The sequence below is a fragment of the Anarhichas minor genome, unplaced genomic scaffold (genome assembly GCF_050575085.1).
Source record: "Anarhichas minor isolate MPS153535 unplaced genomic scaffold, ASM5057508v1 ptg000003l, whole genome shotgun sequence".
Classification (NCBI taxonomy): Eukaryota; Metazoa; Chordata; class Actinopteri; order Perciformes; family Anarhichadidae; genus Anarhichas; species Anarhichas minor.
The window spans coordinates 11,304,407-11,328,901 of NW_027466449.1; the positions used below are offsets into that span (position 1 = coordinate 11,304,407).

At 43.5% G+C, this 24,495-nt stretch overlaps 1 protein-coding gene across 1 annotated transcript in view; it reads left to right on the forward strand.

The window, feature by feature from the left end:
- plxna2 (plexin A2) overlaps positions 1-24,495 on the forward strand; it is a 147,705-nt gene that overhangs the window by 80,809 nt on the left and 42,401 nt on the right. The window contains exons 6-14 of the mRNA XM_076097667.1: positions 1,514-1,667; positions 5,045-5,141; positions 7,211-7,325; positions 8,750-8,950; positions 9,632-9,728; positions 9,981-10,180; positions 18,250-18,401; positions 22,224-22,341; positions 23,823-23,959. Of these exons, the coding sequence (XP_075953782.1) occupies positions 1,514-1,667; positions 5,045-5,141; positions 7,211-7,325; positions 8,750-8,950; positions 9,632-9,728; positions 9,981-10,180; positions 18,250-18,401; positions 22,224-22,341; positions 23,823-23,959 (1,271 nt within the window). The remainder of the gene's footprint in view (positions 1-1,513; positions 1,668-5,044; positions 5,142-7,210; positions 7,326-8,749; positions 8,951-9,631; positions 9,729-9,980; positions 10,181-18,249; positions 18,402-22,223; positions 22,342-23,822; positions 23,960-24,495) is intronic.

Sequence of the window (24,495 nt, forward strand, 5' to 3'; positions counted from 1 at the left end):
CAGAGTGCAGCCCTCCGTATACTTGGCCCCGGTTGTCCACTTTACAACAGCAGTTTATCCGAAAACATGTTGTTCCCATGTCACGCTGTACCAGCAACAGGGTCATCTCACCAAACCCTCCACAAAAACCCCTCACAAATTCTCACAGTTCACAAATTCCACAGCAGCAGACATCTCCATGACAACACAGCCTCTTCATGTGGGCAATACAAGAGATAGAAACACAGCGAAAAACAATCAAATTACCTTTATTAAAACTCTGCCACCAATTAGGCTGGTTGTTGCTGCCAAGCCGCAAAAACACCCACCACCATCATCATAAGGGAGGACGGGAGATCAAAAAGAGCAAAGGCTTAACACTCTGAGACAAGCTCACTTTCTGTTGCAGCCTTGCTGCCTCTGTGTGTGTATGTGTGTGTGTGTGTGTGTGTGCATGAAAACAATTTGAGTGTTGATCTGTATATGTGTGTCTTGACAAAATGATGAGAGCTAATTAATGTGAGAGGTTCCTCGGGGAATTCGACATTGAACAAAAGACATTGATTGCTGTAATCAAGGATCTCTCTAACACACCTCAGAGCGAAGTAACACAAACACGGTGAAAGTACAACAGGGTGGAAGACAAGAGGTCCTCAGCAGAAAGAAAAAAATAAATAAATCATCCATCCTCTCAACGGGTACCAGAGTAAGCTAGCTAACGAGGGAGGCAGTGTAGTCAGACAGTCAGCATCTCTTGAAAGACCTACAGTTAAGCTGCTCAGCTGCCTTCCCTGTCCCAGTAGCCCCGCGGTGTTTAGTGAGCGGCAGATAAAACAAAGAGAAACTTCAAACGGCATGGCCCAAAAATAACAGCTAATGGAACAAGGCTGTGAAATGCCATGATGATAATTATCCAGGCTGCCTCTCTTGGCTAGAGAGCAAGATCACACACCCTGTGCGCAAGAATACATTTATTTATAGGCAGAGCAGCTGAATGCTCCAGCCCCGGTGTCACCGCTCTCCAGAGGATGACTTCAAACACTTCTATGTGCATCTGCATGCGTGTGGTATTGCACATGTTCTGCCCATTCTGTGCAAGTTTGCATAGGTTTGCATGTCTTTCATGTATCTCTGTGTCCGTATGAACTGGAGAAAAAAGAAACAGAAATAAAAGTTGCCGAGTGACCATTGTTTCCCACTTTCCTTTATGCAGTTCAGTATTGACCATTGACTGAACCACAATGTCTGCCTCTACCTCTGGAATTATATCCTCTACATTCAAATGATCTAAATACAGCCTTATTTTCTTTATTATGGTGTTGATAACATTTTGAAGACACTGTAGCATTTCTTGGCAAAGTCGATCGACAGTATTGCCAGCAGCGTTGGCAATACTTTTCATTCTATTTGGAGCTTATTACACTTCTGCATTCAAACCATCATGCCCGGTTTGGTTCATATTCAAACAATTGTGCGTAACAAACGTTGTCACATCATGTTAACATGGTTGTCATTTGCCCCACCCCTTGTGCAGCTGCTGGTGAAGGTGAGCCACGTTCCAGACCTTTCTGCGGGCATCACTTGCTCCTTCGGCAACCTGACGGAGGTGGAGGGGCAGGTCAATGGCAACCAGATACTGTGTGTGTCTCCTACTGCCAAGGACGTCCCCGTCATTCCCCCCGACCAAGGTAGATACAACAAACAGACACGCACATACGACTATCCAGTGAACGTAAACTGATGAGTGGTTTGCTCACACTTTCTATGATGCCCGTGTCTAAAATACATTATAAACATACGTATAATGCGTTATAATCTGCTTACAGCACTGCATAATTATAGTTATAAAATCGAATAGATATTCAAAATGCCTGATAACAATAATCATAACACGATATAAAGCATTTCATAATGACTTCCAAGTCTTAATTATTTAGTGTGTATTATAATTCTGATGACAGAACAACTGTTGAACAATAATTCTGATGGATACATACAGTACATTGTAATCACTGTTATAATGCATTATAATGTTTATATATATATATATGTATAATTGTTTGCTATAATTGTTTGCTTAAAGTAAAGTGAAAAAAATACTATAATCAAATTGTTATGCATTGTAAAAAAATATTATAATGTATGATTCTTGCAAAAATGAAATGTCAGTGAGTGACCAGCAAACACAGGTATTATTATACCTTGTCTTATAAGTCATTATATAATGCTTCATATTGTGTTATGTTTATTTTGGCATTATGGATATTTATGAGTGCTTACAACTATAATTATACAGTGCTATAAGCAGATTGTAACTATTATAAATGTTTATAATGCATCTTAGACATGGGTCTCATAGAAATTGTTTCCAAAATATTTTACAATGTAGTCCACACAAACTCTGGTCCGATCATGGCGATTTAGATGTGAACCTTAACACGTCTAAACGCAGCCTAGGACTCCCATACGTCCCTCTCTTTCTACTACTTATGCTGCACTGAGCTAACCGTTCAACTGCCCGCACTCTGAAACATCTTTATTGATTCAGCCCCCGTAATTTAAGCAGGCACCGTCTACATAACAAGCTCCCACAGATCCAGAATCAGTCTCCTGGCTGTGATGTGTGCTACACACAAGGCCAGGCCACATTAGAGCTGACGGGGGGTCAGACTGAGATCCCCTGGCCTGTGGCTGAGCTGCAGCTCACCACATTACTGCCCTCAGACTGGGATAATTGGCAATGGTCTAACAAGCAGGTCCAATCAGCCTGGGGACGGTTTAGTTGAGGGGACAATGAGGACGTTGATGTGGTGGATTAGTATCTTACCATAGCCAAGGCATAGGGAGCTGATCTGCTGTTTGCTTTGAAGAAGAGTGGGACTTGATATAGACACACAGAACAAAACATATACTAAATAATAATTGTAATTCGTTATAGTAAGGAATTATATTTTAGCAGGTAAAAATGTCCAATCAGCCATTTTTAGCTCATTTCACAAAATCTAGAAACTTAAATTATTCATAGTTGAGTAGAACATATCTAAACATTGCCGAGACAACGTTTAGGTCCAGGAATAAATAAATGCTAATCACTTCTAATATACTATTCATAAAAATCTCGTGACCTTTCAAGCATTTCTCCAGCATATTTTCATAAATATACCATCGTGGCTCTGGGGTCCATTTATTTGCAAACATATATATCATTATAATACTAACACCTGCTATTTGACAATAATAACCTGTTGTTTGCCAGCCAAGATGGCTGCAGGGTGACAAAACCAAACACCCTGAATAATATATTATGTGCATATTATGTGCAGCGTGCAGTGGAAATCACTGTGTGTTTTGGGGGTGTGGTAATCCTCCTCCCTGTGAGTAAATGACAGCCCTGTTTGCCCAGAGCTCCCACGGGGACTGGTGCATCAGGTACTAATATGAATGTTCTCCCCTAGGTAAATGTCAGCCAATCCCCCTGGTAAGCCCTTCCTCCATCCATCTAGCTTTCCATCCATCCTACCGTTCCTCTCTTTGACCAACTTCCACTGTTCCTCCCTCCTCTTTTGTCGCCTCTCCTAGCGGTTTATACCAAATTTTTTTTCACTCCACATCCATTCCCCTGAGGCCACTTCCTCCTGACCTCCCCACTATCCCCCTCCATCTCCTGTCCCCAAGCACGCATTTCTATCTGTTGCACATCAACATCGATCCTGCAGTGGCAATGACCTGAGGAGAGGGGAGAAGAAAGGAGAGGAAAGGAGAGGAAAAGAGAGGAGAAATTGAGATAAGATATTGAAGTTGGAGAAGAAGGAAAAATAAAGGAGAAATTAACACAAGAGCAAAGGAGTGAAAGGAGAGGTTAGAATACAACTGAGGATAGTAGACTGAGCTTGACATGAAAGAAAATAGCTGGCACTTTTCTTCACAAAGGAAAAAAAATGAAATCCTAGAGGAGGTTTTGTGTGGACAGGAACTCTGTACCACTTTGTTTGCCTGATCCTGTGAGACGAATGCGAAATGGTAGAAGTCAGCCATGAGCCTAGCCTGCACGCTACACAGACTTGTGTGAAACAGAGCCTGATTCCCAACAGGTGCTGTGGAGAGAATGGGGCACGGAGGGTCGTTCAAGCCTCCTACTCACTGAATGTCATCTGAAATACACGCACACACACACACACACACACATATATATGGAGTCTGTATTATTGTGGGGAGAGATAAGAGGCTGCTTTTACAGAGAACAGAAGCATGGCCATAACTCAACAACAAAATTTGATCAGATGAAAAGGCTCTGTATGTAACTGAAATTTGCTCTTATTTGGCTTGCATATATGCAATACCAGCGATACCACACAAGAAGTCCTACCTTTCTAGATATCTTGTATACTTACCTTGTAACTGATTAGCATACGATTCAATGATGTCTGCTCTTCACATCCTAAGCAAAAAATAATCCACCCATCCATTATCCTCTGCTTATCTGGGGCCGGTCGCGGGGGCAGTGGGCTTAGCGACATATTCCAGCCATCCCTCTCCCCAGTAACGTGTTCCAGCCCTTCCTGCGGTACCCCGAGGCGTTCCCAGGCCAGACCAGATATATAATCTCCCCAGTCGTCTACTCCGGGGTCTCTTACCTCTTGGATGTGCCCGGAAAACCAGTCCAGGAGGCATCCTGATCAGATGCCCGAACCACCTCAGCTGGCCCCTTTCGACTCGAAAGGGCAGCGGCTGTACTTCGAGCTCACTCCAGATGCCTGAGCTCCTCACCTCAAAGGCTAAACCCAGACACCTTACAAAGGAAGCTCATTTTGCCGCTTGTATCGGCAATCTCATTCTTTCACCACCCAAAGCTCATGACCACAGAGGGTTTGAACGTAGATGGACTGGTAAATCGAGAGCTTTGCCTTCAGGCTCACCTCCCTCTTCAACAACGGTCCGGTACAACACCTGAATCACTGATGACGCCACACCGAACTGCCTGTCCATCGTTTGCAAAAAAATAATGCAGAGATAAATAATGCATGAGTATACAATACAAGTTCATCTTTTGTCTCCTCTCTTTCAGATTGGTCAGGCGTTGAGCTGAGGCTCAACTCTAAGGAGACTGGTCAGATGCTTATCAGCACAGAGGTCAAGTTTTACAACTGCAGCGTCCACCAACTGTGAGTATCTCTTTCAGAGCCCATTCATTCTCTTTTACAAAAACAAAACCCCAGACCTGCTGCCCAAAGCCACTGGATCAATGCTCTGGGAATTAGTTACAATTTGTCCTCAACCTTAGCCGGCCCCGGTCCCCCTAAAAATATCCCCTGTAAAGACTAATGTAATCTGATAGCTGACTGCTCCCTGAGCACAGTCACGGGAAGTTTATTTGCTGTTGCACTAATGAAGCCTTCTTCTCAGACACGCCACGGTACAAAACACAAAGCTTTCTGCCTAACAGGCCTTCAGGAGGGATTTCACGCCCCGTTTTCATGCTATGTCCGTCCCCGATTCAGTGATGTTGAATCCAGGTCCCTGTATTGGAGATCTCAGGGACGGCAGTGCCTTTGCAATTGCTCGCTTCATTCCCGTGTACAGCAGATTCTGTTTGTGCTAGATCCAAAGTCCTTGCTGACTTGGGAGTATCAGTGAATGGAGAGCAAGAGAGTCAGGATATCACTGCAGTGACGCTAGCAGGAGTAGCATGTCATATTACCCTTTTATTATCCACCTCGACATTAAAGCAAAATGTTGTAGCCACTGTCTCCTTTGTTGTTGTGCATCTCTCGCTCTCACACCGCCCTACAACTTCATATGGTTGTCTGCTTACTGAGAACCCTGTCTGAGTAGCACAGAAAGCAATTACCAGCTCTCACATCAGCTCAGTTAATGGCCGATGACAAACACACACACACACACACACACACACGCACGCGCGCGCACTCAAACACACAAAGAAAGATACATACACTTGAAAAAGCCATACGCTCTCCCTTGCACGCTCACGATGTAAACTCTGGCTCTCTCTTTCTCTCCCTCTTACACACATGCTGTACACTCTATCTGCCAGAAGGTGAATCAGCCCTATTCTTCTGAATTAGTGTGCTTGCCAGAGATCCCTCCCATGCTTTTGCATCGATGAATATTTAACAATAAGCAAGTATGCATAACTCAACCGTATTTCAGAGAAAGAAAGGGAGAGGGAGAGCCAAGTGTGATTACAATACGCTCTCCGAACAACTGTGAATACATGGCGTAGTAAATTCAAAATCAATTGAAAGTCTTTGCCATGGCAACATGGAGAGAGAATCAAGTATGGTAGCCTCAGGCTTGCCCATGCTTGTATTTGCTCATCTCTCCATCCATTCATCCATCTAGTAACCAGTACACAGGGTTGCTAACTGTCCCGTATTAGCCGGGCCGTCCCCTATATGGGGCTAAATTGGTTTGTCCCATACAGACCCTTCCCCTTGTCTTGTATATTGACCGCTACTCTACTCTGATCACCAGACAGCACTTTTACAGATCCTATCTGATACTACAGCAGTAGACGTTCATGTGCTGATCACTGAATAAGAGATCCAGATATAACATATTTTGCACAGAATAAGTATTACAAAAATACATATTATAGATAAATATATCAGTATTGCACAGAGGCAGTTATTGTACGGTATAAATAGTGTACTTTTACTGCAGAGTTCAGTGTGGCGATGGGTAGAATCTGTTCGTTGGTCTTAAGGATCTGATTACTTCTTCCACCGCCGCTTGCAGTACAGTATGTACCCCATAGTGACACATACACACACACGCTTACATATGGTAAATGCAAAAATGCTCACAAGCACACACCTAACAGCTGGTAATAACAGCGACACTCCAACAATGCAGGGCTAATGGTAATTGCAGGATCACGCTGCGCCAATGTCTTATTTGCCCTCATTACTCAACGTTCCTGCACTCTCTCGTCTCTCTTTCTCCATGTGATTCAGGCCATGAGGGCTAATATGCAGCCCAACATCCATACATGATACGCAGTATTAATATATGGCTTTATAAAATATGTGCAGGGGAGAACTTTGGCCAGCAGCTACAGTATTAAGGTGCCGTGCCAACCACAAGGGCACAACAACAGCAGGTGCCCACTTGGGATCTGAACAAATTTCCTCCGTGGTACTTACCTCCTTAACTGCACGTTTTTTTTCCTGACTCTCTTCTTCTGTGTGTGTGTGTGTGTGTGTCCATGCAGGTGTCTGTCTTGTGTGAACAGTGCCTTCCGCTGCCACTGGTGCAAGTACCGCAACTTGTGTACCCATGACCCCTCCAGCTGTTCTTTCCAGGAGGGACGAGTCAACGCCTCTGAGGTTGGTGGAACACAAATGTGCACAAGCGCCCACACATGCATATAAGCAAGCTTTCTAGCACAACTTTCTCTCTCACTCTCTCTCTCTCTTCCTCTTCCCTCTCTCCTGCACCTTCCCCCATCCTGGTCTGTGTCAGCCTTAGGGCATATCTTCAGAAAAAAAGCCATCTAAGCTCTTCTATTTCCGAATTGGCATTTCTCATTCAGAGCTCTTGTTCTTTGTAGTGGCAATTAACACTCTATTATCTCTGGAGTTATTGAGCTTAGCGTGTCTTAACAATGACACAGGATCACTCTGACCCAGTCAGTCATGTGCGGTAGATACAAAGTGCTTGAAGTATGCCTGTGTGTATGGTGTCCGTGCGTCTCTGGCTATGCACATAGACAGTACTTGAGTATTTGCTGGGGGCTGTTATACGTGTTTTTTTTCTTTTACTTCTTTAAACTCATTTACCTGCACTAAAGGAGAAAAAGTGTGTTAATTGCTTCTTTTGGTGGTAAATTACAGGACATACAGCCAGTGGGCATCACTCCTGCAGTCTTTCATCTCTTTATGAATAAAGGCCGGCCTCCCTCTCTACGTCTATATGCATTAAGCACCAATAGCATAAAGCAAAAGTGTTGTTATGGGATCAATACATGATTTCATATCTATGATCTAAGAGGACTCAAGATGTATGAATGTGAATAGCTAAAGGCCACAGAGACCAAAGGTTCAGTGTGTGATGCTGCTGTGATAGTTTTCAAATGTTGCTTTCAACATCATACCGCAAACAGAGTTGACCTCGGAATCGCTGCCTTGCACTGTAAACCACTGAGTACTAATTTAATCATTCTCTTCACCAATTTAGCCGTTTCAAAACTCCACTCTTGATAATGGGTTGTTCATCAGCTCAGAGCTCTCCAAGGTCACAGGAGTCACTTTTAAACTCTAACTTCGTACTCACCTTAAAACACCAAAAAAAGGAAAACATGTTCTTCTTCTGTTTTGTTTGTGCAACTGATTACTGAACACTCACAGTTCATATTGCTGTTTTGAGTCATGGATCGGATCAGCAGGAACAAAAGGGGGCAAATATACCTCTTAGAGATAGAGCAGATAGCTATTTCCGATCGTCGGTGAGCATATCAGATACAGATACAGATCGTTTTTTGTGTTATTTTTTTTTTTGTTATAGATGCAAGGCTCCACCATCTCGAAAAATAATTTCCTACCTTTGCCTGATGCTCATTTTTACTGAAGGAACTTGATCACATCACTATGGAACTCAATGGAACTTTCGTACGTTAGCTCCAGTACTGCAAAACTTTATTTCATACTATGATGGTTAAACTACGTAATTAATCCGCGGATCAACAACGGTCCGTTACACCACTAGTCGGCGCTCACGTGTGCTCCCTTCTCTGTGCTTGTTCCACCTCCAGGACTGTCCCCAACTGGTGCGCTCTGGGGAGATTCTCATCCCAGTGGGGGAGGTGAAGCCTATCACCCTGAGGGCAAGGAACCTGCCCCAGCCCCAGTCCGGTCAGCGAGGCTACGAGTGCGTCCTCCACATCCAGGGGGTCAGCCACCGAGTCACCGCCCTCCGCTTCAACAGCTCCAGCGTGCAGTGCCAGAACAGCTCGGTAGGTTTGGTGACGCTTGCCCAGATTGTGGCAGATCGGTCATAAGTGGCGATGCATGGTTTTCTATTTGTGTACACATTGCACATTCAGTAAAGAGAGGAATATACTGCACATGTTGATTACATAGGTTATTTCGCTCACTGTTTAAAAACATGTGCCGTAAGCTACCACATCGCGTGTGTGTCTGTATTTGTGTACATGTGCCTGTCATTTCAGAGCAGACACACTAGACGCAGCCGTGGTAGTAATTACACTGGAGAGGACTGCAGCAGGGCTCTGCCCTCCAGTCAAGCACGCACAGACTCCTGCAATATATTCCCAGAGGAACTACGGACATACACATTAGGAACCACAGACAGACACATTTTCTCCCCCCCCCTCTGTCTCTCTCTCTACACACTCTACACACCCATGCACAATGAAAGTCAGGCTAGAATTAAGGGCACAGGAGGCAGTTAAGGACAGCGTCTCCAAACGCCAGGAGGGAAGCTCAAGCCTCTGCTCAGCTGTCCAGTTCCTTGTGGCTTCTCACTTTGTCAGCTCTCTGATGATGAAACTTCGGGGTAACATCTACAAGGGCTCATGGGAATTCAAATTCCTCCTCTATTTTTTTTTTTGTCTCTGTTCCACCTTCACCTCATATCTCTGTCTTTTTCTCCCCTCCATGCTTTGGGCCTCTAGTATCTGTACGAGGGAATGAAAATCAGTGAGCTGCCTGTGGATTTCTCGGTGGTGTGGAACGGCAACTTCATCATCGATAACCCGGAGAGTATCCAAGGTAAGAACAAAAGACGCTGCTGTCAACATGTGCAAAATTTATGTAAATATTTATATGGTAAGCACATGGTGTATATTAAGATATGAGTTATTGGAGATAAAAGAAAGAAGGCATAACCTGTGGGGATATTTCACTCATAGCAGACCGACTATATGCTTCCTTCAAATATAGAAAGTCTCTCATAAGACTTGTATAGGTTTCTCAGTTGTTGTGTGTTCACTGTTCATCCATTCTGCCTCCGATATCCCACAGTGCACCTGTACAAGTGTGCAGCCCAGCGAGACAGCTGCGGCACGTGCCTGAAGGCGGAGAGGAAGTTCCAGTGCGGCTGGTGCAGTGGGGAGGGAAGGTGTACTCTGCGGCACCACTGCCCTCCCATCAATCCTTACACCACCCGCTGGCTCAACCTGTCCAGTAAGAATGTCAAGTGCACCAACCCACGCATCGCTGAGGTCAGTACCCATAATCCTCTGTCTGTCCTTCCTGGCTGCCCACACACATTCAGCTCCAATCGATGTGCAATAATCAGCTGCCACTTTCTCCTTCTTAGAGGAGCACGAGGCTGAAGGCCTTTACACACTGTGTGTACGTGTTATTAATTAGAACGTCAAAACCTTTATTTTTAATTGTTGTTTTTGTCAGGAATACTTTGTCACAGAACGCGAATTATGCGGCTAAAAAGCGACATACTGTTTTTTTCTGAGGCATCAACCAATAACGTTTTGCGTAACAGGTTAAGTTGCGCCTGTACCTTCGAAGCAACAACACAGAGGCTCCGTAGTCTGAACCAAGACAGCACATTTTCTCACTCCTTCCAACCTTGACAAAGGCAGCACAGACCAGATCCACTCCCACTGTTCTTACCTTTCACAATTAAAGCCCTCGAGATATAATATTAGCAGGCAAGCATTTCTCATTTTCGTGTCATTTATTCGTCACGCCCCTGGTCTGTTAAGGCCTTGATACTTTAGGACTATATTTAAAATGAGAAAGCTTGTAACAGCTTGATAAGACACAGCGGCGATGCTATTCCATAGCTAGACTTGCTCAGTATCTTTTTGAGCACATCACTAACGTGCAGTAAACTCAGATTGCGCTTGATCCTAGTTTGCTTTGAGACAGTTTGAAACAGATTGTGTTCTGAAGAGACGGCAGGACTCTCAACAATGAACTGTCTGAATTGCATTGAGAGGTATTCAATGAGAAGCAGCTATGCCACTCTGCTCTGTTTTCCTGTAGACCCAGGATGAATGAGAATAAGCCTTGAAGAAGCTCCCCAGGGTGCTGGGCCCGCCTAATGCTTGCAGATTTGTCGTTGTTCGGTGTCTTTGTGACTCGTCTTTTCTATCTCTTTCTCTAATTGAGAGCATCTGTTGTTTGTTGTCCACCGTGTTTATGAGTATGATGTGTGCAGGGCTGTGCGATTATGGCCAAAAATGACAATCAGAATAGCTTTTTTATCAATGTTGAGATCACGATTAGTTATCACGATTATTCGTTGATTTTAGGGCCAAAATATTTTCATTGCACTTTTAAACAGAGCACTCCTTTCGCTTGTTTGTCGTGCTGCGTTCAAATCTTTGCATCAAAATAAGACTGAAAATAAGGTTCTTCTTCACATGAATTCAGTGCATTTTAGTTTTGCCCATCTGGTAATACGGTATATTACTTCTCTACGCTGGACTGCAGCAACGACGCGACAGCTCCCCAAAAGTGAAGCCATCTCGATCGCCCTCTAGTGGCTTGCTGTTAGTTTAGGAAGCGCTTGAGTTGATATGCAGCAGAGTTTCTATAAGCGGAGCACGCATTTGAAAGGTCAATATCACAGTCGATCATGTTCATTTAATTGTAGGAAGACAAAATTGTGATTGCGATTAATACTTGATTGATATGCAACCCTAGTATGTGTTGTGCTCTCAGGTGTACATTCATGTGGGAGTTCTTCTCACCTTCAGGGTTTATCCAAGGGCAAGGGCCCTGACATACACACATTCAGACACACACACACACAGGGCCAGATATATTCCGTTTTATAGGCCTGTCTCCTTGACATCTGCCTTCTCTTTGTGCAGTATGCACAGATGCCTGCTCATAGATTTTATCGTCTTTTGTCTTCTCACAAGGTTATTTCAGACCTTTGAAAGTAACTTTTAGCACCAAAGTCAAAAAAGGAACCAGATGATACAACCACATGCACAATCAAACGAAAAAAAACTCTTTATAGCTAGATAACAGTTATAGGTCTCTTTAATATCTTGCTAGTCACAAAGACAACAGGGAGATGTATGATTCTCCTTTTCTTCCTCCGTGCACTCTCTGAGCGTTCTCAGACATTGCAACCGACCAAGCCAATGGTTGGATGTCCTCCACCTCAGCAACCCCATGGTCATGACCTGGAAGTGCTTATTTGTTTCCCCATAAGTAGGCCTTTGCTTCCTCAGGCCACGTTCTCATCCCGCCTGGTGGGTTTGCTGTCACAGAGGGAGTCAAACCAGGACGACATACTATTTAATTAGGCTTGGTAACGCACCAGTGCATTGTGGTTAACCTCACCAGACCCCTCTACCTCCACATTGATTCATTTGGCCTCTCATTCCTCCAGCGCACACTCCCATCTAACTCCAGCCAATTAAAAAAGTGAAGTTAACGACTTGGTTAATTGATTTGCTATACTGTATGCAGATTAAGACAGAAAAAGAAGAAAGACATTTTTAAACTCTGCCTCCCCATCTGTTTCTTTCTTCTTCCCTCCCCTGTATGTGTGTGTATCACTATCTCTCACTCATTACACTATGCTCTCATTTAACTCCATTGTTCTTTCAGTTTGTCATTGTATGGCACATACTCATTGCCATCCAGAGCGATATACATCATTCCCCTCAGTGTTTTTATTAGTGTTATGATCACAATATATGATTACCACTTGCCCACTTTACAAGCATTAAGGGGGGAAAATAGTAGATTTACTGATATACAGCTAAAGCTTTACATTTTAACAATGCGAGGAGAGTATGTGACGGTGTTTTTTTCTTTATTTGAGGACACGGAAATGCCCAATTTAAATAACTCGCAGAGTTTGTAAAATGATCATCTATGAGGCAGGTGCATCACATATTGCGGCACAAAGCAGAAGTATGAAATGAGCAATACAAAGAAAAGTACACTTAAACATTAAGCAGCTTTAGGTGCAGTATACCTTTGATTATTGGATCCATTTCTTGTCCAATGATGCATCGATCATTACTCCTGACCTGTTTCAGCTGACAAGACATCACCGCAAGGTATTTCAAATGTATACAGAGAACATCAAGTTCATGTGTCAGTTTGTCAGAATCACAGTAAGGGCTTATGGACTCGCTCATGGTCAACAGTCAGGCAGAAATCCATCATATATCGAAGGCAACAATGCACCATTTCTCCACCTCCAGCAGCTGCAAGGCGTTCTGTTTGGAGCCAGAGATTTCAGCTTGTGCGGGGAAACAAAATCTTACTGTCGAAGCTCTTTCCAACTACACGCAGTGTGTAAGACGAAGATCGATGCAACAAGTTTAATGTTGCAGGGGAGCTGTCGAAAGGCATACAGAGAAAAGAGGGTATTCAACAAAAGAAGTTATTTACACAGAAATATAGCAAAACAACTCCTGACTCATGAGTCAGGAGTTGGCTCCTGACTCATGAGTCAGGAGTCGGCAGTGTTGCCGAGATTAATCTTTCCTTTAAGTCCTGGGCATGGGTAATGTTAAAACTGTGAGAGCAAGGAGAGTAGGGTTTGATTGGGGCTAAGTGAGGCAACAGAGAGAACAAAGGACAGAGCAGGGGAACTGAACCAAGAAACGCTGGGAAGAACCAAGGGAAGTGTTGGGAGATGGAGCCCCCTGTGGGCTATCTAAACTTGTGTCTGTTTACAACTGTGGGTGCCAAAACCAACTCTGCATTAATTTAGACGATTCACATGAGCACGTACTTCAGACACACACAAATAAACCTCCTGTTCTCTGGCTGTGAAGTCGGCATTCATTTGTGATCTGCGCCCTACCCCCCTTCGTCTCTCAGTGATTACACTTTCTTTAAGAAGCAGACATCTCCCTGGTGAGCGGAATTTATTAATAAATTTGGTTTTGATTGTATGCACCAAAGCCCCCATCATGAGCTGATGTGTATACATACTAGCGCATTAGTATATGTGCCTACCACAAGATAGGCCTTTTGAATAATTAATGTTTCTATTAAGTGCCATGGTGCCTCCCACCATGGGCCATTAATATTGAAGAGATGTAAGCCCCTGCTAACAGCAGAGGGAACGACATCAAATGAAGCTGGGAGTTGGATGGGCATATGAAAGGCATCTTCTCAATAGGCTTTGGCCGTGGCTTCTGTATGAGTTTACAGTATAGTAAAGAGGCTTCCCTGCCTCCCAGTGACAGTGAATATAAACATTTAGCTGTTGCCTTGGGATAGAACAAAGGTAGGATTCCCACACGGTGTATGCAAGCCTGTTGTTGATATTTTGCACACCACAGGGATGGTGGGCCCGTCAGTCAGTATCATCGTAGAACTGAACTCTCCTCTCTGCTGTAACCCTGAGAGAGCAGCAGTACTGTATGTGTGCTACCCCTCATTAAACCAGCCAATAGAAGGAAGAACATGTTGCACAGTAAAGTAAGTCTTTAGTCAGACAACATGTGCAGTAAAATGCCAACACATGTCTACGTCTTGCAAGAAGATAAAGTGGTTTGTTTAAACGCGGCGCAAGTGTTCACACGGAGGAAAGCTCAGTCATCCACAAACAGACCCGTTACCCCATCATTCTGTCTGTTTTCTCCTCTATACACACTAAAAAACTCCTGTTCATCACGCCCCGTATCTCTTGGCTGACTACAAGACATTTAAGACCCCATAAAGTATTTAGGATGTAGTTTGTTAGGGAACAAGTGATCAGTGGGGTTTTTATCAAGCCTATTAAATGCTACTCACAATTAAATGTGACATGCTCGAATTAGTCTGAGAGTCCAAAAGACAAAGAGATTAGCTGCAAGCTCCTAAATTGTATCCAGTGCTATTTCATTTCAGAAGCAAAATATCCAGCTGTGGAATCTACAACTCAGAGCTTCAACGATCCTGTTGTAAATAATGTGTATACTAAACAGGGTTCCCGCAGATCCTTAAAGTCTTAAAAAGCATTGAATTCATTGGTATAAAAATTCTGCCCTAAATGGTATTGAAATGTCTCAAATCAATCGTTCAAAAGTCTTAAAAATGCTTAGAATTTTTTTTGACATTGCAATTTTGCAATCTTAAAATGTAACCTCGCCAGATCAGGATAGAGCGACTAACAACACGGCCAGAATGCTCAGAGTAGACTCACTGTCTGCTAGGTAGCGTCGACATGGGGAAGTGCAAATTCAATGAAAATTGGTTATTCAACCAAGATTTCATGACATGCCTGAAACCTGTACAGGGCAATGTACTGTGTATGAGGCACAGTGTATTTTGAGCAGAGAGTGTCTCAAACTCGGCACGATGGGAGTCAAGGCAGTGGAATCCAGCACGCAGAGCGAGAAACATGAAACTGCCAAGCCAACCCGCCATCGTGTAAATTTTTTCCCAGTTCTGTTCCGCCGTTCCCATCTCCGATACCAGCGCCATCACAAGCAGATACAGATCTCTGGACAACAATCGGGTGTATCTCTAAAATTGTCCCTAACACAGTAATTGATGTCGCTTTCTTTCTTCGATTTTGGTTATTGTAGAGTGGCATTAAAAGAATCTAAAAAACTCTTAAATCTAACTTGTAAACTGTAAGAAAGGTTGCTAATACAGAATGTTGCAGTAAGAATGCTGAAATAGTATATTTTCACAGTAGGTGGGGTGATGAAACATTATTAGCTGTGAATTGTCTCGGAGAGTGCCATTCAGCTCGGTCAGCTGCTGCAGTTACAGGGACATGCTAGGCTTGCATAGCCCGAAGGCAGCAGTATTGCTCTCTGCTGTATGTATTGAGTTTAGCCTTGGCTGCATCAGCACAACTTTCCCCACCATTACTTCAGCTGAATAAGTCAACACCGCACTGGCAGATACCCCCAGGCGGTTCACGTTGACGGCCATTTCGCTGCGTCTCCATAGGTTTTCTTTTGCTCAAACTAGCAGATTATCTTCGCAAAGGAGCCACGTTATATTGCCTCTCTTCTCAATTTAGGTCATCTCATCCCTCTTAAGTCTTTCTGTGGTTGGTGCCAAATCCTGCAGAATGGTTAAAGGAAGTAGTGGTGGTGAAGTGGCCAATACTTTGATCCCCTGAGCTGCAGAAAAAAGATCATGCTACAGAAAGCACAAGAGTGGGAGCGGGGAGTGCGATGTGCAGGCTGCCTGGCTGTTTGTTGGGAATTATCCTCTATTGACAGTGTGACAATGCCAGGCGGGCAGCAGCACTGCTCTTAAAAGGATTACACAGAGAGCGTGGCATGGCAGCACTGGGTGGGAATGGGGGAGCAGGAAGGGTGTGCGATGCATGTCCAATGAGGCTTCATCTTCCGCTTCCCTCTGAAAGTCTGTATGTTAAGACAAACAAGCACGCCGGTGCTTAGAGGACGAGGATGTGTCACCCAGCCCAGGGGGAGACGAGGTGATGAAAGACAGAAAGCAAAAGAGTGAAAAGAAGCCGCTGTTGCAGTGAAACATAGAGACAAACTCTACCCTTCTCAAGATTATCATCACATGACTGGAGTGAGTTCCCTCTGGTCTGCAAAGGTCATCAGAATCTGGTTTACAGGCAATCAAATCACAGTCCCCTGTAACAAGGAGGTTGCTTTATAGATTTAGTGCCTGTCTTTTGCGTAAGAAATACAGACACAGAGACAAAGAGCAGCACGTCTCTCCCAGCCTGGAGACATCAGTGGCGTGAGTCTTTGAAGTGGTTCTTTTTCTACGATCCGCTGATGAATCAAGGCTCTATCTGCCAATGGGGAGCTCAGTCAAATGGGTTTCATGCATGGATTAAAGCCTTCCTGTGCTTGGTCCACCGTGGGAAGAGCTCCATTTCAGCCTCAAAAGTAGGAGGAGGAGGTCTCCCAAGCTTTTAGCATGCCCATCTGTGATACAGCACTGCCGCCCTGTCACCATACCTGCCTCACCTGTCATCCATCATGGCTGATAGGACTGAACAGAGTGGCATCCACGTTCCCTCTGTTGCTCATCCCATTTTCTCTGCCCCATTCTTTCTTTCTGTCCCTTTCTGTTTTCTTCACTCTCTACTTTTCCACTCCCCTCTTTCTCTCTCTCTCCTATCTCCCCTCTTCTCTCTCTCTTGTTCTCTCTCAGGCCCTTGCATTGCTTATGTAACCATCACTAAGTCTACTCGAATAGCTGCTGCCATCGTCTGACATGGATATATTTAGCCATTATGTTTTTCCCCCCCTCTATACCCTGCATGCCCAAGCAGTGCTAAAAGATTCATGTATTCAGACCCCTCAGGCAGTGCAGTGACACACTTACTTTACATCCAGAGCAATTAATGTCCACTGAATCTAGATTACAATGCCAGCGTCCCACAGGGAAGCCGCAATGCCCTGGTGGGTGTCGGGGGTTGGGAGGGGAGGGTGTACAGCACCACTCCAAGGGTCGGCCTCACGTGGCACTTTGCGGCTCAGTAAGCGGGCACAGCTCTGACTGACTGTTGTTTTTCTTCCCCTTCTGCTTGCATGGGCAGTAATAGCGTATTGATTGTTTACACAGCAGCTCCACACAGCAAAGGGACCGTCGCCTCCTCCCTGCTGCCCTCCTCTTTCTTAGCCCCCTCTCTCTCTCTCTCTCCTTTACTTCCCTGTCCACCGAACCTTATTGTCTACTCTCTTGTTCTTTCTTTATCTCCTTCCTCCTTTTTCCTCCTCCTCCGCTTCTCCTCTCTTGTTTAAAGGGCTGGATGATGGCCAGGTCGGAGCCTCAATGGGGCCTCTGCAGCACAGAAGGCAGTGTGGCACCCTGTGCCAAGGTCATGCTGGGTAGCCATATTGTATTTTATGAAAAGGTGATCTGCACTAAGCATTAATATGGCACCATGTTAGATTTATCATCTAAGGCAACAGCAGTAGTTTATGAGCACGGACCGATCCAGAATGTTAAATTAAATGTTAAAGTTGTGATTTAAAATGTATTGGACTTACTATCGTATAGTCTAAAGGAAGGAGTTGTTGCAGAAGTTTTAAAAGTTGTGTGTGTGTGTATGGATGCCATATTTAGACCAGTGCCATTAGCTAGTGTTGTGATTAGAGCATGCTCCTGGCACAATGACTCATGGCATGTTGTTCTGTGGATGCAGGCGTGGGGAGTGCTCTTAATTGCTTTTACAGCCACCTGGACCGTATGAGCGTATTCACCCTTGAGCATCCATGGAAACCTGTTCCCATTTATAATGTCAAGACAGTTCCATGACTGAAAAGAAAACACCATTTCATTTCACTTTTCAGTCACCAAAAGCGTTTACAAAATTTCTCCCCGACTCATTTTTTTACTGTGTGTTCTGTAGGTGACCCCAGTGGCTGGACCGCCAGAGGGAGGCACACGGGTGACCATCCATGGCACGAACCTTGGTCTGGCCTTCTCGGACATGGTGGGCAACGTGGAGGTGGCTGGGGTGAGGTGCACCCCTGTAGAGAATGGCTACATCATCGCTGAACAGTAAGCACGAGTATTATTATTTAAAAAAATATTGTTATTAGTTATATGCTGATTGTAAATCGGATGTGTAGAAATACCTTTGCTTGCCATTTCTCCTGATAGGCAATACAGAGCTATGAGATAATAAACAGTCATTTTTACTCACGTTAAACTGTAGTTTTAATATAGTGTACGGGGTGTAGCAGCTAACAAACTCCGATCGATGCTGCTCTACCCAACATCTCTGCCTTAATGAAGCGTGGAGCAGGTCCAGACAATCTGCCCCTGACATTGCTGTTCTCCCCCTGCAGCACACTAGCTCGGTTCTCTCTCTGTAGCTCATCTAGTCAGCAAGCAATCCCACAACAGCTGTGTGTGTTTACCTCCCTAATTGTCCCACGCTGTGCATGCATCACGCTAGAGCCTGTCCCGCTCACCCTGAACTAATGAAACGTTGCCCATGCTTCACAACTTGCCCATCTCCCAGAGATTGAGAAACCCAGTGCCTTATGGTTGTTCAACCTCCCCAGGAGATGCAGACCTCGCAAGGGAAAGGCAAGGATATCACCCACATACTGCTAACTAAGATGCTTTACCCTAAATCTATACATTTTGGGATTTGGTTTCATTAGTGAGGGAAATGCAGTGCTTAATAAAAAAATAAGAGAACATGGCCACTGTGAACTTTTATTCTCATAGAAATATTGTGGTGTGTTTTTTCACGGATGATAAATGCTCAGATGACAAATGCTCAAAAATAATCACACTATTAAATTTCCGTTAGTGTGAAATTCTCCATTGACTTTGAGTCAGTGAGAGAATTGAGTAAAGTTTTTAGCTGCACACTGAGGCACAACTGAAACGCATACTCGTACGCACTCATGTAAACTCACACACACGCTATCACAGTCACGGCTCTCAGAGGAGACTTTAAGCCTGGTTCTTTCTTTGGCCTACTTCTGCCCTCAGAAAGAGAACAGCGCAGCGCTGCACCAATGCTGTAACACACGTACTGTCAGCCTTATAGTGCTGTTACAATACATATGTCACACGCATACCAATCTCTATAAACAGATTCTGCATTCTTATGCAGAATGTGAAGGCAACAGGACAAGATGTAGGTATCTGAAGCGTTCCGGTTACCGTTTGTGTAGTGTGTGGTATTATCCAATCACGTTTGAGCAGGCTTTGGTTAAATGCAGGTGAACAGTCCACCTGGAGAGCAAAACCGGTGGAGCCGAAATGGAACCCACCGAGGATTTTCTGACAATGATTTCGCTTTTTATTGGTTTAAAATTAGCTTGTAAACTGGCTACTTTTGAAACAATCCGGTGGTACACGTCATCTCTCAACTCCAACTCCGGGGTTCCAAGATTTCACACATACATGCACAATTGCTATTGATTAACTATTTATTTTTGATAATTACATTTTCCCCTTTTGGTGGTATTTGAAAGATGTTAGAATGAATAGTGTGGATGACACACAGTATGTCTTTGTGGTTCCTAGCTCTTCAATGGGCAGTTGTAATTAAAACTCACTATGTGCCACTTGGCTGTAGGGGACAATTTGTCAGCAGTGCACTGATCTGACACCACTTTAATCCAATTAGGGACAAGCCAGGGAATTCATTTATATGGTATATTAAAAAAAAAAAAATGTACTGTGCAAAATTAAAAAACTAACCTCTGACCCCTTTAGTCTAACTTCGAAGGAGGTGGAGGCCTCATGATGATGTTTCAAGCTGCACTTTTATTCAGAGCATTTTTGGGTCATATTGGCTGTATAGGTTCAATATGTGCTAGGGATGCACCGATCCCACTTTTTCAGTCCTGATACAAATACCTGGACATCGGGTACCGGCTGATACTGAGTGCTGCTATTTATAAGAATAATGGTTTCAGATACCAATTTGGCACATTGTCACTGATACTCGATCCAGCTATTTCAGTCGGTATCGGACCGATATCAGATATCGATACCGATATCGGTGCATCTCTATTATGTGCATGTCCTTATCTGACTGTTGCTGTTACTGTCGTTTGTTTTGAGTCTTTATTCAGTCACCAGGATGGACTGGACTGGATCGGACAAAAAAAAGTGTCCCTTATGGTACCACTTCAGAAAAGTGTGTGAAATCCACTCTGGCTTTGAAGAAAAAGTCTCAACTTTTGTGTTATTCAGCAGCCAGAAAGTAATTTATTTTCCTGAGCACTGATACTACTCGGCAGCATTTTTTTTTTATGGTGGCCAAATTGTGTCCTCATTAGAATTTGGTTTAAATTGGTGTAAAGTAACCCTCGGGTTTTACGGACAGAGCAGGTCTCTTGATGGACACAGAGAGGACACAATTGAATTTTCCATTTTGAAAACCTATTCCCATAAATATGCCACTTCACAAAGGACCAGTATAGTTGGCCTTGAGGTGGGGAAAGCAAGTGAGTGTCTGTATCTCTGAGGCCATGTTAGAAAAAAATATCAGTTCTGTCAGTGAGTAAATCCTCCTTTAGCCACTGTCTTCCACATATTTCATCCAACAAAGCTCTCAGTCATTTGGGTAACACTTTATAATAACCGTCACTATTCAATGGTCAATTTATAGTTAATTAAATTTAAGTTGATTGTTTTTTACTGTTAACAAACTATAAAAATGATTATTAATAATAATTAGTATTACAAACTATATTATGAATTACTTTATATTGTATTATAGCTGAAAAAACACTAACAATAATATTCTGATTACATGAGTAAACTATTAACAGTTTATTGTTGCACACACTATAACATTTTATAAAACTCCATTAAGTATTTGTTAATTATTACCAAAATATTTGCAAACCTTTAAGAAATCATTTGTAAAGCATCTATAAATATGACGTAGATAGATGGACCAGAAAGCAATTATAAACCATTGACATAGTATTACCTCTCTATCTAAATAATGTTCATAGATGTTGTTTTCTTTGTGTTTTTTACAAATAATTTCGTCATCATTAAAAATACTTAATATAACATCTCATAATGTGTGCAACAAGAAACTGTTACATAAATGATAGCGGTGTTGATAATTAGTTAACATTTTTAATCACGGATGATGGTTATTATAAAGCGTCACCATCGCGGGTTGTAATTCAGATGATCAGTGCTGCAGAAACAATATTCCTACTCCGATTCTGCCCCTGCCATGTGCCTCGTCACCACGTATCCCATCTCTCTCCATCCTGTGATTGTGTCTTGTACTTTACTACTGCCTGGCACCACTGATCTATAGACGTCCTCGTTTTATTATATCATTTGATCTAGTCACCTGCAGCGCTTTGGTCTCACCTGATCACATGGCACAATAAAGCTGTATTGATCCCGCTGCGTGATTTACGTTAGATGTACCGCGCTGGCACAGCACCAGAGCAGTCGGGGGGGGGGGGGGGGGGGGGGGGGGGCGCCTTGTTGTTGGTGGTGGGAAATTTACTTCACCCAGGTTGGGTGTGCTGTAGTGCCAAGGGAGGAGGAGCACCGGTCTCATTTAAAGACTGTCATCGAGGGGGTCCTGGTCGATGCCTGGATGTGTCCCGTAATGAAATGAGTGAGACAACAAAAGAAGATTGCGTTGCGAGTGGAAGATGAATCGATATCAAGCAGAGAAGTGTTTTGATTACTTTCTCGCAACTTCTCTCAAGCGTTTAAACCTACAGGCAAGTTCTGCGCTTTAAGTTATTTTTTAAGAAAGATTGAGTTCTCTCCAGTCCAGCTGACATTTTACAAATAGCTAGTGTTTTCTTTTCTTCTTTCATCTTTATTATGTGCAGTGATTTTGATGAATTATTTTGTGTCTTTTTATAGGATTGTATGTGAGATGGATGCCGCTCCTGCAGAGAGTCGCCCTGGTCCAGTTCAGCTGTGCGTTGGAGAGTGCAGACCAGAGCTCATGGCTCGCTCCTCGCAACTTTACTCCTTTGTGGTATGACTGCAATAACTCTGTAAAACATAAGTAAAATGTGCTCTACTCAGTGTGAGACAAACTAAGTGTTACAAAACATGCAGTTAGTTCAATTACCTTGAAAAGTAATTGTTTATGCGCCACAGGCCAATAACGATGTGTGAGTTGTCATGCTTACCGGCAGCGTAATTAAGCTGCTCTTATGCTTGCTTCTTATTTGGGAAATAACATTCTTCCATAAACAGCACAACGTTTCCAGTAATGATCTCTGCAGCTCTCTGGTGGTGGATGCTCTTTGCTTTTATTGAGATAGGATCATGAAGCAAAATTAATATTGCATCGTATACAAAACGGTTTTGCAAATCAATATATTCTTTACAACTCACTTGCTGCATAAAGTTCAGCATTGCTTAATGGATGGGGGAAAAAAAGAATAACAATAATCTTGCGGCGCTTTAGGTAAGTTCCTTAGGCAATAGCTCGTAGATGAAGTGTGATTGAATGGTTGTGCGTGGTCATAAGAGAGAGAAAGACAATCAACTTGCTGAAATGGAAAGCAACGCTCCCCTCAGCAGCTAAACATTATCTACTCCCCATTCTCACAAGTTCGCGCACACATTTCCCCGTCTCTGTCATTTGCTCTGTCATTTTCTGCGCAGCCTGCAGCTAACAGATAATCTTCGTTTTGCCATTTGCGCTCACTCACACCTTCACAATTAGCACTCCCTGAACAATTAACAGCAGCCAGTAATTACCCCTGTTGCTTTCAGGTTACCTGCTTTTGCGTGCATCCTTGGAAGTCACACTTAGCTGACAGTTTTGATTGATGCTCTCGGCTCTGCAGTAAATGCTATAAAACAAATGTTCTCACCAATGTTACAGCTGCTACTCTGGGAAGCAGTGGAACTATCAAGAGAATAGTTTGCGGAGTCTAGAATTGGCACCACTTGCAATTCCGTTGTATTGCAGGCCACCTAAAAGTAAAAACGACACCATCACAGAAGCGTTCTTCAATTTTCCCCGACAAGACACACTCCCTATGTGACTGTCTTTTCCAGCCTGCAACACTTATGCGTGTGTGCTTGTGTACATGTGTGTTTTGCGATATGACGGGCTCTCTGCTTGGATATTTCTCCATCTGTCTGTGTGACGGCGGGCTAGCTGCCTGCAGCTGTAAACACTGGTTATCTTCAGACTGTTTTTAAAAAGCTTCACTCAAACACACACAGGAGGAGGATCTCTCAGGGACTCTAAGAGCTCCCGGTTTGATCCTCTTTTCTCCCACCAGCGCTGCACTCTACTGCCATCGGCCTGGCAATATGAATAACTGTAATTTGCTTGGGATCTGTGATAATACGTGAAGGTATCAAGAGGTACCGCAGGAATGCTGCCCTTTTTGCCACTAGAAAATATCCCGTCTTTTAGTCTGCTTTGTTCTTTCATTCTGCTCCTTCCCTCTTCCTTTAATGTGCTCTCTTACCCTGCATCTCTCTGTTTTGTAGATTCCCACAGTCACAGGTCTGTCCCCTAGCAGAGGTCCAGAGTCCGGGGGCACGAAAGTAACCATAATGGGAGAAAACCTTGGCGCCGGCAGCAGTGTCAACGTTCAGTTTGGAAACCAGACATGCGAGTTCTTTGGGTGAGACTTTCCTCTTGTGTTCGTGCTTTTAGAGGCCCATAAAGGTTCATTTGCTTTAACAGCCAGCCTGCGTGATCGTGCTTTTGCTTAAAACGGACTATTCATGGCTATTTTTATCGCACTTTAAGGTGAGGGGGAAATGAATTCACTGAAGGGCAAATGAAAGACACACATTTGGAATTTCACAGTTTACAGTACCATCATTACAGTGTAATATGGATATAAGGAAGTGAAACAGATCCACTCACTGTGAATGTTGAATTGTCCCTTACATTAAGTTAAAAAATGAAAATCAACAGCGACATTTCATGGTTTGTTCGTCTTTGTTTTCTGTTTTCCTACAGCACCTACAGTATTTATGCCTCATACAACAAAAAATATTTACAGCTATTATCACAATTCTTTTGACTCAGTGTCTCTTTCACTTTTTTGAGCTGCTACATACATCACTGTCAGACAACGTTAGATATATGGCATGCTGTGAGCAAATGAAAAAAGGACGAAGAAAAACAAGAGCTCTTGTTGCCTAGATGACG